Source organism: Falco cherrug, chromosome 15 (assembly GCF_023634085.1).
Source record: "Falco cherrug isolate bFalChe1 chromosome 15, bFalChe1.pri, whole genome shotgun sequence".
NCBI lineage: Eukaryota > Metazoa > Chordata > Aves > Falconiformes > Falconidae > Falco > Falco cherrug.
Genome location: NC_073711.1, coordinates 2,730,978 through 2,747,239, shown reverse-complemented (window position 1 = coordinate 2,747,239; position 16,262 = coordinate 2,730,978). Strand labels below are relative to the sequence as shown.

At 42.7% G+C, this 16,262-nt stretch overlaps 1 protein-coding gene across 2 annotated transcripts in view; it reads right to left on the bottom strand.

Annotated features, from left to right (window-relative positions):
• Positions 1-16,262, bottom strand: part of LOC102051492 (vascular endothelial growth factor receptor kdr-like) — a 141,962-nt gene that overhangs the window by 26,973 nt on the left and 98,727 nt on the right. The window contains exons 14-24 of one of the 2 annotated variants that reach the window (XM_027809307.2): positions 14,469-14,615; positions 12,676-12,801; positions 12,458-12,564; positions 11,092-11,227; positions 9,679-9,783; positions 7,147-7,263; positions 3,739-3,827; positions 2,296-2,461; positions 1,647-1,744; positions 569-691; positions 349-460 (exon numbers count right to left, since the gene is read on the bottom strand). In XM_027809307.2, coding sequence (XP_027665108.2) covers positions 349-460; positions 569-691; positions 1,647-1,744; positions 2,296-2,461; positions 3,739-3,827; positions 7,147-7,263; positions 9,679-9,783; positions 11,092-11,227; positions 12,458-12,564; positions 12,676-12,801; positions 14,469-14,615 — 1,326 coding nt within the window. The remainder of the gene's footprint in view (positions 1-348; positions 461-568; positions 692-1,646; positions 1,745-2,295; positions 2,462-3,738; positions 3,828-7,146; positions 7,264-9,678; positions 9,784-11,091; positions 11,228-12,457; positions 12,565-12,675; positions 12,802-14,468; positions 14,616-16,262) is intronic. The other variant, XM_027809308.2, reaches the window with a different exon arrangement.

The following is a 16,262-nucleotide window of genomic DNA, read 5'->3' as shown; positions in this document are numbered from 1 at the left end:
GGTTTGACAAGGAAACTTCTTTATTGCTCTCAAAGAAATATTTCACTGACGAGCAGCAGAGGCTTGCATTATCTCTGTGCTCTGTTGGTTTTGGTTATTACAAATGTTAGGCCCATGGTTCTGGATTTTATTTTGTTCCCCCCTCTTCAATGTTCAGTGTTTTCATGTATTTTGCCAGGTTGAGTTCTCTTTGACTTCACTCCAGTGACTATTTTATACCTGATCTGCACTGTGCACTTTTACTAACTGAAACAGAAAGATGGCACCATGTTATCACTTTTTGTTAAAAGATTTTCTTAGCAATAGAGCCATAAATTAGGGGAAAAAAGGCTTGTAAACCTTTCTTACCTAGGGAAAATATTTCCCATAGCAGCACTCCGAAAGACCATACGTCACTCTGTGTTGTGTAAATTTTGTCGAAAATAGCTTCTGGAGCCATCCATTTGAGTGGAAGTCTTGCCTAAGAATGCAAAAGACACAAGATGTTGACAGAACTGTTGTTACTGACTTGCCGAAGCCCTAGGGGAATAAAAACTGGAGATCAGCATTTCAAGTTTCTTCCACTTACATCTCCTTTCCGTACATAGTCAGGGTCTTTATAAATATCCCTGGCTAGTCCAAAGTCACAGATCTTAACCACGTTGTTCTCTGAAAGAAGGATGTTCCTTGCTGCCAAATCCCGATGAATGCACTGTGAAGGAATGAGGAGAAGCAAGATTATAGGGTTCGCCTGGACAACAAGCCCCTGCTAGAGCTGAAATCATGAGACATTCTTTGGAAATGGAAAGATCAATGAACTTCTGTTTAGAGCAGGTTAGAAAGGGAAACTGTGTGTGGGAATCTGCCGCAAATGTACTGTCATATGCAAAAGAGAAAATAGCTCAGGGAACAAGCCAAGTATTACAGTTTTCTGATTTTTCTATGTGAAATAACGGTCACAGTTATGTTGAAATGAAGGGAGTGCCATTTTCCAGGCAATTGTTCCTGGGAAATTTGGGAGACGTCAAAAATCAGCAGCTGTTACAATTGCAAATGCAGTCGAGTGTGTGTGTGAGACGGGAGTAACAGTGCTCATGGTTTCTGTGTGTGCTACCATGGTAGCTATGTGGTAAGTGCAAGCTCTGTTCTGGGTATACTCTGGCATTTGTATTACATTCAATTTACTTGAAAAGTGGACGTTCCACAGGCTACAAACATACGGTTTTTTTAATCCAAAAGAGGTGCTAACTTTGCTGATAGTCTTCAACCTTGCTGACAAGCCAAATAAATAGCTGGATACTCCCTCTTTATTTTTCAGTAGTACTTTTGTTGACTGTACCAGAAGGATCTTTCTCTATGAGAAGTCTTTTCTACATTTAGTTATGAGACAGTTCTGTGAATTGTCTTAGAATTGGACTGTATTCACTCCTTCTATCTATCATCTTACAGATGCCAGTCCTTGTAGCCAATAACATGATGGATGATATTTCTTCACAACTCCTTCAGTGCTACTTATTGCTTAACCACCAGAGCTAATGGAGCTCTGACACTTTAATATAAGAGCACAAAGCAGATTACTCAGGCTCAAAAGTGTATTTGGATTTCTTCATATCAGATACTCATGATTCTGTGAAAGAAATTCAGCCCTGAGGTTTTAATGAGCTCACTTTTCGGGAGGCGAGAAACTCCATGCCTTTTGCCACTTGGAAGCTATAGCAAATCAGATCCTCCAAAGTCAGGGGCCGCTTGTACAGGTCCTCAGCATCTAGGAGAGATCAGAGACATGGCAAAACACTAGAGCAGCAGCTCCAAACTTTTTTGGCACTGGTGCCACTTGCACAGTGATGATCCCAGCCCTGCATCTGAGTTTTGTTACATGAGTTCTCTACTAGGATTACATCTTTGGTTTAGGAACCATTGACCTAGAAGCAGAAGATGAGGTGATTAAAGAAGTTCCATCCAACATTAATCATGTCAGTTAGCTACGGGGAAAACAACATCTGGGGAGAAAAGTGAGGGAAACTATTTTAGTGAGCGAGTGACTAGACTGGGAACAGACTGACCCCGCAAATCTCCAGGTAAAATATTGCTATTACCCCTCTTCTACAACAGGAGCAGCTTTTATATGCATACGTTATTACAAATCTCTTTTTGTGTAAAATTGGAGTGAGGCACAGGCAAGAGAAAGAATTTGCAATTTCAAGAGCAAGTCAAGCTATGTAAGGGCTTGTAAAGTATGTGACAGCGTGTGTGGCATTAGCCAAGTAACGGAAATCTTTACAATAAAAGATCTGGGATTAGGTAGGTTTCTTTTACCTTCTTCATCATCTTCTGAATCACTGTAACTCTTATCTTCAATAAATCCTGAGCTGGCAGAGCTTCCTGTGCTGGCTACACTCTCAAGTCGCCTCTTGATGAGTTCGGTCAAATCACTGTTGGACTCATCCAGACTTTTCTCTGCTTGGTCAGAGTTTTCCTGGGACTAGAAATGGTATAAAACTGATTTTTAGCTTTGGATGATGCAATTCCTGGGGATTCAAAATACGTAACAAGTATCATATGGAGAAAGCATCCTCTGAAGATGAGCTGAAAACATGTTGGAACATGATGTTCCCTGAGTAGCGGAACTAATGAAGCCTGTTTTCCTACTTATTAATACAGAACCTTCCATTTTACTGATAAGAAAATTCCACCATAAAAGTTAGCTGGAAGCTGGCTGGGTGAGACTGAGAGATGAGCAGAGATACTGTAATTCTGTACCTCTTGCTTTCCTAGGAAACCATGCTAAAATCACTGTTCAAGGTATGTGCAGTCACCCTGTCCTGGGGAGTGAGACATAACCAGTCCCTGCAATTCACGGAAACAAGGGTGAGAAAAGAAACGCTGAGTGACTGTACCAGGAAAATCTCCTTCTCTTACACAAAGTACCTTATTTACTTTTGTGTCTGTACACAATAGTACTAGTAGTAGTAGTAGCAGTAGTGGTAGTAGTAGTAATAATAATGATAACAAAAATACACCCCACCCCACCCCGAATTATCTGGGGAAGTTAGATCAGAGAGCCCTTTCAATGCTGTATTTTCGCAATGAGGGATAGTTCTGCCCTCTCCTCATCGCTGCTTCTGGCCTCCTGTGTCTTCCCCCATATGCTAGCCCAGTCTGTGCTAGCACAAATGTTTGTGTGGATGCAGACAACTGTTTGGAAACCAAACCCATTTGGTTAGGTTTAATGCAGACCGTGCTCATGATCCAGTTCGCTGCATACAGCACAGACTTTTAGGTTGGCAGAGGGGAAAGGAAAACACGGAAGATGGGGTTGAGCAGATGACGGAAGGGTGGGCTGCTTTCGGTAGCTGGGGAGGGTGGGCCTAGAAACAAAAGTCCCCAAACTGGGTTTGTATTTTGCAAGGGTTCACCTTCTCCTAGTTCAATTAATACCATTTTTTTACTACTGCTTTGTTACCCCCCTTGAGCTGCGTAGTATATCGCAAGTAATTCCCTCTCTCTCTCAAACGCTCTCGAGCACTTGGGTATCTGCAACTAATTCTTTAGTAGGTGGTAGAAAAGAAGAGGTTGAGAGTGAGATCCTGCAGGGGAAAAAGTTTCCGTTTCTTGCTCATACAAATCGAAATGCGGTGAGAAAATACAGCGCCTATATAAATACCAAACTGTCTCAGTGCCAATGCAGAAAAAAATCCAACTTGTGGTCAGTGGCTAATTCTCCACCTTGCAACTATGAGAAGCCTGTCATTTTTTTACCTTGTATGCAATGAAGTCTCCTCGTTTTCCTCTTAGATAGTTGGACAAATTTCCATATTTGCAATATTCTACTATGACCATTAAAGGACCTAAAAAGACAGTGAAAGTCAAATGAGTTTTGAAGCACTGCAAAGCACTTAATACTAACTTATCTTCACAAATCCTCTTCAAAATAAATAAATGCTGTCATTCCTCTTACACAGATAAGGAAACTGGGAAACAGAGAAGTGACATTCCAGAAGCACACAATCAGTAGTGGTTATGGAGAGAAGGGAATACTGATTCTTAGTTTTCCCCATTAGATGGCAAAGGTATTTATTCCTTATTTATAAACAAAGGAAAATCGAGAATGATAAATAAAGATATAAAATCCGATATGCTGTTAAGGTTATTTTACCCTATAATAGATCAATAGCATGGAACAGTCTTCATTTTTCTTTGCTGCCTTCAGAACTGTTTTTTTTTTAGGTGGAGCTGATGCCACCAGAGGTCATAAAAGTATGCAGAACCATAGACAGATCTAAATCAAAAGTTTCAGAAATACTTAGTGTGAAGTTTTTGAAAGCCTGGAAAGTCCTATCAATTTCTTCCTTTCTTATTTCTGTGCAAACTACTGTAGAGTTCAGTGCAGTAATAGCATAATACAATTATGCATATTTTTAAGATCTGCTTGAAAATGCTTTTATGTTTCAGTGTGAGCTATTAGGAAAATGAAGAGCTACATCCTCTTTACCTTTAGTGTAATCACTGCTTTTTGTAACCATCAAAAGTAAGATAAAGTGAAATCACGGGACTAGAATGCATATAAACATGTATTATTAGCAATCCTAAGCAACCAGACTTTCATGTCCAGAAACCTTTCTCTGTCTAGAAGGTGCATAGTTGAGACTTAGGAGTCTGAACTTCAAAGGAAAAGTGCTGAGAGCTGCACTTGGCTGTTCGGGGAGGAGGCAGCTCTAAGCAGCGCTTCTAGCTGGTGTATCAGAAGCGGGGACACAGACCTGTCCTGCAGTCTGTCCCCAGGGTGCACTCTGATGCGTACAGTATTGACTGACAATTGGCCCATTAAAAGGGAGATGGTGAATTCTAGCAATAATAACCAACAGCTTGATAATAACAACATTGCATATTTCTGCCAGGCTCTTTATTTGTACAAGCCCTACAGCACTGCTAGATTGACCTTTGGGCTGTTCAGGACTTCCAGTCCTTGTTGACTGCAGCTGTACCATGTTCAGCACCTGAGAACACTGTGCCAGTGATGGCAAAAACACAACCGGCCCCAGATCAGAGCTGTCAGTGGTGCGCCGAGCACACAACATTGCTCTTGGGCTTAAAGGCAGCAGTGCTGGGACCGGCAGTGAGCAAGAGAGCTCTGGGGTCCATTGTTCTGAAGAACCTCCAGTGGAATGTCCCTCATGGATGCCCTGAGGAAATGCAGGTTGCAGTACAGCTTTAAAGCTCCAGTTAGTGATTTATTCACAGTTTTGAAATGCTTCCTAGACATGGCCTCTCCGTATTTCATTTTCTTATTGTAAAGCATATACTATGCATTAGTTCTAACTGCTTAACATCAGACACTCAGTCAAGGTGTAAAATTTGTTGTTTGTTATATTGTTAAAATAATATATGTGCATATTTAATATCAGTCTTCATCAGGAGTACCGTTTCATGGTTACATAAAACCTAACAAGGAAGGAGAAAGCACTGTGTACTGGAATGGCATTTTAATAGCAACTTTTATCCTGGTGTCTGTCTTGAGAGCTCAAGGCTATTTTTCTTTAGTCTGCAGTTGCATTGCTCAAAGGTAAACAAACCGGCGCCTGCCCAGAGGCTCCTCAGTGCCCTGCAAAGCCATGCTGCACCGCTCTGCTCAGGCCACTGCTCCCCGGAGTCATCAGTGGTTTTCCTAGGTGGCTAGAATGTAAGAGGGCTACCTCTTCACCCAGGAGGGCAATCAGGATGAAGGAGGCTGGAGAACAGGAAACTGAGGGACTCCCAAGAGAAAAATTTCCTCAGAAACTGGACACTCACAGTATTTGATCAGTTACTGAGATGTGTCTTAGTATGCAGCTGGAACTCTGTGGCTGAATTAGTGCTTTGGTTAAAGACTATTGACATCTTAGCAATGCTGCTGTTTTAAGCACCTGTTTGTATTAAGCACCCTTACTGACTTGACAGGAGAGGAGAATCACCAGCGTTCATAATGTTACTTCCCCTGTGCTCACAGCACCAAGCAAAGGCTACTCACTTACACATCTGAATCTTAAAACCCTCCAGCTAAAACTGGTCATCCTGGTCATCCTGCCATGCAAGCTTTTGGGGTCTGCAGTGCTACAACAATTCCTGCAAGTTCCCCGTTCAAGGCTCCCAGATTACAGCAGTATCTGTGGTTGCTGGTTGCAGACTGCTCCTTGAGGAACTGGGACTGTCTTGCTGGAGGGAAGATTTCTTTCCTGGCATCCTACCAAATCTACCTCACTGAAGTTTTCTTTTTTCCCCTATGACTGGACAACTACAAGTTACTTGGGAAAACAATAGCTTTGAAGTCTCAGATGACAACAGATGTGTGCACGATCTCTCTTGCTTTTTCCCCTTGTTTAATTTTACTTTGGTGTTTTTGTCCTCAGCTTTCCTAAATCTGTCCTTTGGGGATTGTTTTAAAGGTTCACTGTAAGCATTAAGGAGACATCTTCGAGAGTTGTTACCCTGAAGTTAAAGCACAGTGTAGGAAGAGACAAGGATGCTTTGTATGGCAGTAAGGGAAGGGATGTTTTAGTGACAAAGGTCTAAGATTTATGGAGTCCTTTGTTTAAGTCTGCACTTTGCAGCAGATTCTTTGTGTGACGTACAGGCAGTAGTGTCAGCTCAGCTCCTTGAAGGTCCATGCTGTTGCTCCGTTCAGCTTTGGAGTGCCTCAGGCTTCCTGTGTGCTACCCAAAAAATGCCTGCACTTGCCCAGCAAGAGTGAGGTGCTGGGGAAAGAAGGAGGCCTCAAGAAGCTAAGTGCTCAGCATGGTGCATTATTCTGATAAGGCAGGGAAGAAAAGGGAGGTGCACCTTTGAAATGATCAGTAGTGCCTCTGTGGAGGAACTGGGCACCTAATTGCAGTTAAGGATCCTGCCTCCCTTCAGTCCATAATCCCTTTTCTAAACAAGCTGACAAAGGCTAGAGAAAAAGAAAATAGAGAAGTGACACTACTGGCTGGGAGAAGACGGTTCAGAAACCGTTGACGAGATGTGGCCATATTCTGCAGTAGCAGAGGCTCTCCTGTGACCAGAGAGGTAGAAATATTTGTGCTTGCATTAACTGCACGTGCATGAGACTTGGGCTCCGCCACAGATACATCCAAGCACATTGTATCTGAAAAGTGTTTCTTCTTTGCTCCTTATTTACTGAGGACTTCTCACCTCCAGCTTTGGTGCAGGCTCCCAGCAGGTTGACCACATTCAGATGATGTCCTATATGGATGAGGATCTTCAGTTCAGACATTAAAGCCTTGCATTCATTAGTAGTTGCACATTCTGCTTAAGATAAACAGGAAAAGAATCATCTTTACACAACAGGATATTTTTAACAAGACACAGCAAGATCCTGTTTATACTTGGAAACAAAACCAACCCAGGTTACTTGCAGTATCTTTGCTTTTCAGACTCTTAAACAGATAATAATTCATCTGTTTCATTGTCTGTTGACCTTTATGAAGTGGAATAGCACTTTATCTTTTGGGTGACTCTTCCTTTCTCTAGCATGGGTTATGGAGGGTTACTGTCCTGCAGCAGAACCCTCCCCCCAAATCAGATACCAGAGAGCCGTTGCAAGGAATGAATTTTGCAAGCCTGGCAAAGGAACAACCAACCACTCCAAGCAACAACAGCACACACAAGAGCGTGTTCCTCCATCTAGAATGATGATGTGCAGTTTAGTAGTACTTCTTTACTATACCTCAGAATATATTTTTTCACAACTCTCCACTGCAGGCGATGGAGGAATCCAACACATCTGTAGGTTGGGTCCCAAAATGTACTGGAGAAGGTACAGCATTACTAAATATCAGCCCTGTGAGATCTCATTGACCCAAGAAATACATTTCCCACCAAAGCAAAAGGGGCCATATTTGTGTGTGAACCATGAACTTGACACTTGCTGAAGCAGCGGCTAGCCAGTTATACTGTAGTTTCATTCTCTTTTGCTGCCAAAGCTAAGGAAGGCACTCTCAGACCATAACAATGTTCAGATGCTGGCATGTTTCTTCTGCCTTCTTTCCAAAACTTTCATGATGTATTTTAACAAAAGAGACTTTGTCCTGTTTCCCCTCTTTCCTTTTGCATCATGTAAGATTTAAATATAAATAAATGGTTATGAAACAGATCGTTTGGTTTGACAAATGTAACCTCTTTATCTGTTTGTAGACTTCTCCATAAACAAATCTTTCACCAAATTGTGTTATAAAGAAGGAGTTGTTACAACTCCAAGATTTCTTCAGTCAACAGTGTTTGCAGACGGGTGTGTACATGAGTGGTATTACCCCTGATTTAGGCAAGCATGAGCTGGAACACATGCCTGGCAAAATCTAAACAGAACAGCCTCAGAAGTGTTTCAGATAATCTTGCACACTAAGTTTTAGACTTGAACCCAGAACTGATACCAGCCTGCTTCATGGAAATGACAGATAATGCTAGAATTACAGAAATGCAGACATCTCCAGAGCCTTTTTTTTTTGTTTGTTTGTTTGTTTTGTTTTTTTCCTGAATGGATTGACTCATACTAGAGAATCTGCTTTATTCAGGAAAGTGATGAATTATGGGCACATTAGTTGGGGAGGGACAGGTTAGAGCAGGAGGCTGTTGCCTCCACTGAGGGAGGAGGATGTAAAATGATGGAGGAACTGTCAAATAGTTGGCTGAATATGTGCAGGCAAGGTAGAGCTGACATGAGGATCAGTTGGGAAGCACAGCGTGGAAGTGAATGAAAACCCAGAGCTATCCAGGGTAATAAGTTTTGGATGGAGAAGGGAGCATGTCTGGATCAGGGGCTCCTAGGATATTTCAGGGATCTGGAGACGGGCATGGAACAGAAGAAACAACAGCAAGAGAGATGATCTGAAGAGATACTGACTAATGCAGAGAAGGGAGACCAGATTTGGAGGAGGTCCAGACAGGTGATAAACTGATGTTCTTGAAATTTCAGAGAGATGGGAAGCAGCAGAGCATCAAGAGAGGCAGCTAGCAACAGAAGCCAAATGCTGTGATAGAAGTTCCTGAATCATGGCATTGCAGAGGTTAATACTGTCATGCAGCAGCAATGCAAAGCAATGTGGGCTATGAAAAGCCATCCAGTGAGCATGATTGCACCTTTGCAAAAATCCTAAGTGAACAGTCAAAAACCTCCAACCCAAGTAGTCAATGTACTGGCTGTTGCCTTTGCTCACAAGCTGTCTGCAGAGGCTTTGTATGTAAATATAATATGAAAGAATAGTCTCCAAGTTCCCCCCTTCCCCACCACTGAATGGTAAAAGCTTTCCTTAATTTCAATAATTGCAAGCAAGTTGTCTCTAATTCACTCCCTTGGCATTGCTTTTTTTTTCAGCCCCTTGAACTGTTCTACATCTGGAAGGGCTGTGATCGAAGGCTTATATCCAATTTCAGACTATCTAATGTAATTACATTCTGTAATCTGTTTCCCTCCTAACCCCACAGACCTGGAAGCTGCTGTTTTCCTCCTCTAGGAATACAAGACTTAATCAGCAGCACAGCATGGAGCCCGCTTGTCATTTCCTACACGTTAACATCCACTGTATAATGACTAATTGCTCCCATATGACAAACCCACTCCCTTCTGAACACAATGAACTTGGGACTTGTTTGGAGCTGAGAACTGGAAACCTCATTGCCCACAGGTTCCCTGAGGAGTCTTGTTGAGAATCTCAGAGGGATATGTACCTTTAAGCATTTTTACGGCAACTGTTTTGCAGGTTGAAGATTTATCAATGCCAAAAGCAGACGCCTCCACCACCTTCCCAAAAGCACCATGACCCAGTGTTTTACCTAGAGAAGCAAGAGTCAAGAATGAGCCAAAAGGGGACTTACGACAGTCTGCATCAGACAGGAGGGAAACATGCGTTCTCAGCTGTGCAAGGAATACAAGACTCCAGTGCCCAGGCACAACGTAGACGTAGACCGATAGTCAATAGAAGCCTGTATCACATATTTGCAGCATAGGGATATAAACAGTGTGATTTATATCCATATGACTTTAATGCAATACAGTATGTGACAGAACAGAGTAGAATAAATAAATCTGCATTCAGCTGAAGGCAGGGCTGAATACATATATATGGCTTAAGGGTAAAAAAATTCCGTATAGTTGTCCTGAAGCCCAGGAAAGTCAGAGTTTGACTTAAACATAGACTTGTGGAACCCTGATCTCTCATGAATCACAGTCATGGAGATAGCCAGCAAAGGCACTCAGGCACTCAGAACCCCTTAACCCTTCAGTTATTGACATTTATTTGATGTAAAAGCTATACTAAATGGAATTTAAGATGATAATTTTCCCTTTCATTTGAATTTTCATGCCTGTGTGCTCTGAGGGCTCAGACCTACAGTGCAGCAGAGTACGCTAGGCATCATGGTCCGGCTTTTTGGTTCTGCTAGTTTGACCCTATGTCCCACTATCATCTCATTTTTTATTATTTTTGTCTGTTTTCCTCCTTCTTCCATGTTTTCCAGCTAAAGCACCAAGAGCACACACAGATATATTCCCTACACTCATTATTGAACACGGATGTTACTGTTTCTTTATACAAACACAACCTGTTTTTTACTTTTTCTTGCTCCATCATCCAGTGAGCTGAGCTGTTGAATGAAATTTGGTTCATTCTTTCATGATAGCTCTTTACAACTTAAACCCAAGTTCAAGTGATTGATAAGGAATTGATTATTTGATGAATTGATAGATGTCTTCAAAATAAAATTCACTGAGACTGTCACCTTTCAGATTGTCTTCTCTTTCTCTTTTCCTCTATGGGTATGAAACCATACTTCTGGCAGGGACAGTACCTGGAGGTGCCTTTCTTCCCTGTTGAGAGTTTGGCTTCACTTCTCCAAGAAGGAAAAAGAGACGATAGCTATTTTAGAGAGAGACAACTTCTTTGCTTTTCTTACCAAATCCCTTGTTTCACCCCTTGTTAAGGATGATCCTGAATTCTGTGACTCACTGCCAGCTCTCCCCAAGCGTGGTAGTACACTGGCACTACCTGGTAGGCTGCTTCTTGGGTTATACAACAGATCTAGTGAAACTGAGGAGCATTAGAAATTACCATTCTTTACAGTACTAATACCCAAACCACTCACCCAGCCGCAGTCTGTCTCTTGGGAACTCCCATTTACTGCTGTCATAGGGGAGACGGTCACACTGCTCATCAAGAGGCATTTCCTCTGGATCCATTATAATTGACAGGTATCCTGTTTTAATATCTGTGGCATCGGGCTAAAAACAGGGTGTGGAGAAATTATTCACAATATTTACCCTGCAATTCTAATGGGAAAGAGCTGTCATCTGCAAGACTGAGTGCTGCCTGGGGAGTTCCCTGAATTCCAGACTTAGCTCTGAAATTTATTCTGCACCATGAATGCATCACTTCAGCTTCCTGCCTCTCTTTTTTTTTTTATATCTGAGAAATAAATGTTTTTGTATGCCTGCCACTCGTGGGTGTTGGGAAGTGTCACTGATTAATGTTGGTAAACACTCTGAGGACACAAAATCAATCACTGCCCACTACCTGTATCTGCTAAAGGAAATCAGTGCTTTTCTAGGGGAACTCCATGACCTGCACTTCCCGGGGCGCTATGGATTGTTTTGGCATTTTCATAGTGTTTTGTTTTGCAGTCTTGATTCTCCATAGTTATTTACTTCACGGCTATTGCTTATTACAATTTAAAATTGATTGAAGGCTGGTCAAAACTGCTATTTCTAATGCTGCTAACTGAGAAATTGTGATTTGGTGGGTCCTGTGAGCAGACTTGCATGGGTGTAAAATGTAATAGGAAATTCACTGTTGTCCACAACTCTTAAATTGAGGCCAAGTACGAAAACATGCATTTAATCACTGTATTTGCAGGATGAGGGGAAATTTTACTCAAGTTTTGGGGTTCAGCACTGGGACTGTAGTTTGGTGAGCAGGGAGCTGTGGTTGCCTTTCTGTTTGCTGTTTGTTGTAGGAAAACGAGTCCTAAATTCCTTGGAACTTTACTGAAACTTTGCTTAAAAAGTCACACAAAGGAGGTGAAAGAATAGTAAGACTTGGAGACAAAATAAGCTGTGTGGTTTGAGCTTATTTCTAGAGCAAACATCCTAGGATCTTTCTTAAAACAGGGCCCCCCTTTTAATACCTATATTTCAGAGAAAAATGCTGAAATCAAGCCCTCATTTTAGAGGGGTTTAGGATTTTTCAGTTTCCTAATCTTGCAAGCCAGTTTGACTCATAAAGAGGGGGGAGCCTGATTTTATTGTACTATGGAAGCGGGTAGAAATCTCACAAAGTGCAAGTGATCTCCTAAGAAGTCAGGGTACTATCACTAGAAAACTTGGACTGAATTTTTATAGGAACATTTTGCATTTTTTCTACCATCTGCCCCAAACATTCAGCCCTAAACTCTGATGCAATGGATGAGCTGGGCCCATTTCCGTACCCTCCGTGCGATATGGAAGCTTTCTTACTTTTCTCAGTTTCCGAATGAACAGGGTCAGAAGAAGCCAGAAGAGAGTAGCAGCTAGGCCAGTGCAGACCAAAATGATAACTTCAATGTTGGATTTCTCCTCAGAACCTGTAGGTTAAATGTACAACCAAATTTTATATGTAGCCAAAGTCCATGACTGAAGAATAGCTCTCCTCAGTCCAACACAATATATGCATTTCGCCTTAGCTTGGACCTCACCTTGGATTTTAATGAAGGCTGACGTGCTGTCTTGGCCCATGTCGTTGGACGCCTTGCATTCATAGAGCCCTTCATCATCCTTTTTCACTCGCTCAATGACCAGGGTATTATTTTCCATGGAAATTCCTGTTGTAAGGCATTTTGGTTAGTGTTATCACAGTAACCTACCTGGCTACAAATACTTTTAGGAGACAGAGAACTGAAAGTCAGCTCCCATCCATGCAGGTTTGGTACACGCTGTTGTTGGGAGGCTTTTTAAAACGCTGCTCTTCATTGTGGTCTGGCAACAGCCTTTCTCTGACTTTTTTTTTTTCTTCAATACCTGTGTAAATTGCTTGGGGATCTTTTAAGCAACAGCAAATGTGGCTATTAATTTATTATGAGCAGGCAGCGCCTGAGAAAACTATGGAAGTTGGTGAAGTGATGGGAAGATAAGTTTTCTGTTAGCAATAAGGTACACTGGAAAAACAGGGAACTCAGTGAAATTATTGGAGAAAGCTGATGTCTCAGAGGCTGTGGGAAGTGATGGGAGTTCTAACATGTGGAACATGCAAATCATGCTATGCACATCCCTGTAAAAATCACTGCATGGAGCAACCCTGGATTCACAGGCACCACTAGTGGTGGAGTGGGAAGAGAGGTTGCTTAGATGTGACCTATGTGAGGCTTTTCTGCATTTCATTTTCCTGATTAATTTTCCGCAATTAATTTTTCCTCATTTTTGTGGCACAAAACTGAGATCTCCTCTGTTTCACTAAGGAAATGTTGGGGCAGAAATAGGGAAACAGGTCAGGCTTTGAATCCAAAAGGGAAGGACATTGTGAGTTTCTGGGTGTTCTGCCTATGAATCGTATTATTGTTAACAAGAGTACTGCACAGAACTTGCCATGCACTGTGCTGAAATATTTACCCTGAGGTGTTTTTTCCAAATATTTTATTTATGTTTCCATTGGTTGGATGAGTTATATGCTTGTCCCTCTAGAATTATTTATAGAATTTCAGTAGCTATAAAGGGTTTCTCTCAGAACAGTCTGATCTGAATTATGGATGATCCTAGATTTCCTACCTAGTCCAAGATGCAAAATTAAAGTCACAGGACCAGCTACTGACATGGGATTCTGCATGGTTTACAGGAGATGTCAGGATAGAGTGCTGAGAAGGAATTCCAGGCTCAGGAAAGGGAGCCCATGCTCCCTGCCTGTGGTAGCACTGCACCCGTACTGCTCTGTACCAGCGCTGAGAGCACGTTCTCATTACTGTGTTGTGGGGGATAAAAGAAGGATGTGTGATATGCCATGGCATGCCCTGGACCTGACTGGGAGGTGACTGCCCACAATTTGCTGCAGTATTTTCTGACCTGGCCCCAAGGATATCTGGCACTCCAGGCCTGTGTTTTCAGACACAGCGAATAAGCAGGTACACTCGCTGTCTCAGCTCTGTACACAGCCGCTGTCTCCCCCAAGCAGAGGGACCAGCAGCATGCTGTACCCCGTCATTTGCTGACACGGTGCTAATGCTGACTCTGCAGACACCAACGCTGCACCTGTGGAAGGCAATCTGCGTGGGTTGCAACCACTTGGCAGCTTTGACCTCCAAGTCCAAGCTGGAGATTACTGCAGTGGTCTAATATATTTGGGGATTTGTGTGTGTGTTCCCTGGGGTAGCGTCTACCATCCTGGCTCAGCCGTGCTTGCAGTAGCCGTGGAGCTGTAGGTCCTACACGTGAAGCTGCCAGTCTGTCATCCTGCATCTCGGACAATACCGCCGCGCGCTTGGGAAGCAAGTGCACTCACCTGACGCTGCTGAAATGGGGTAGCCATTCTTCCTCCACGTAATCTGAGGTTCTGGTGTTCCATTGACCTTGCACTCCAGAATGATCTTGCCACTGATGTTAACCTCCAGATCGGTGAGGTTTTGTATCACATACGGTGCTGCCTTTGCTACAGTCACAAAAGAAAACAGTAAACATTAAAATTTCAGAAGGTACCTCCCTCGGCTCTGCCATCTCCTCTCCTTTGGCCTCTCCGGGCTGGAAGTGGTAAAGATTTGGTTGGTGAGTGGTAGCAAAAATCCCCTAAAAGATTATGGGAGGAGTGGGTGAGTTTATTTGGTTTATTTTCAAACTGACTCAGCTTAGATTTGGGTTCAGCTTGAACCTCCTTGAGTTTCTCAACCGCTGAAGAAAACAGAGGACTGTGAGTAGGTAGAGCAAATACCAAATGAATACAAAAAAAGAAAGAAGGAGGCAAAGAGGAACCAGTTCTAAGGATTTTGTGTCCTCTATCATGAGTGCAGTTACCTACCTCCTTCAAAGCATGTTAACCTCCACTTTCTGTTAATTTTTCAGGAAAGCAATGAATAAAATCACAAAGCATAGCTTAAAAAATACATAAAACCTGCAATGAGGACAGTAGCTGATGGGTGTCAGTACATTTAAAAGACCTTGTCTGCATAGGGGAAGGAGGGCTGGTTTGGAGGGGCATTTCCATGCATGTTCTCCAGAAGAATTGCATTGCTGACATGTGCCAGACAAATAACAGACCCCAGTAATTCTAGAAGAATGGGATCAAGGTTCCAGTTCTCCCATGGATGTATTCCCAGTTTAGCTGTGTTTTTCCCATAGCCATCATGTGTAGGTGTCTGTGTAGGTGGAAATTTGACTAAGTGAATAAAAATATCTGCCAGGGGAGAGAAAAGTGAATTGCCTGAATGCAGAGGGAGCCCAGTGCAGATGATGCTGACAGGTGGCTCCGGTGCCGCTGTGGGGACAAGCCAAACCACTAGAACTCTCTAATACCAGGGTGAGATTTTTTCACATCCTCCGCACTTCAGGAAGAGGCAGGTGCTCATGCCATTTCTTAAAATAAATCACCTCCCACTCAGGTATCAGAGCGGTGCTAGCCACAGCTGTGGCGTGGGCGAGCATTTTCTCCTTGTGTGCGTGCCTGCATGGCTTGGGAAGGGACTGTGCGAGTGGTGTGGGCTGCACGGGGTAGGAGGCTGCATGGGCAGTGTGCTCATTCACTTAAAACAAGGATGAAGCCAGCACTGCACAGCCTGGTTTGTACCTAAGTGACAAGTGCTGGTGGCAGCATAGCTGTCCCTTCAGCGTTTCATTAGCCATTAATGTAAGTGAAGAAGCCAATTTGAAAATCACTGTCTAGTTCAGCTTCTGAACGACTCTGCCTTCTGCACCCCGGCTTGTGCCTCTTTATTTCAGTTCTGCTCCAGTTCTGTGCTTTGGGTATTTGCTCACCATAGGAAGGTAGCTAATAACTTCGCCTGTTCCAGCAGCACTTTTTCTTCTGAGAAGGCTTAGAGCCGATCACTCTTCTTTGCTCTGAAGCAGAAGAAACTTCACTGATTTTCAGTGAGTTTCTGCCAGAAGAAGTGTCCTGGCCTTTATATTTATATAGTCAAAGAAACCAGGCTTCAGGATCTGTAGTGTTATGATTTTTACAAAAATAAAAGAACTGGGGGGTTGGGTATAAGTAAGGAAATACTGTATTACAATGAAGTGCATCCCACTTACCCAGAATAAATGGTACATGTCACTTGATTATACACTTGACCAGTGACATTTGTGG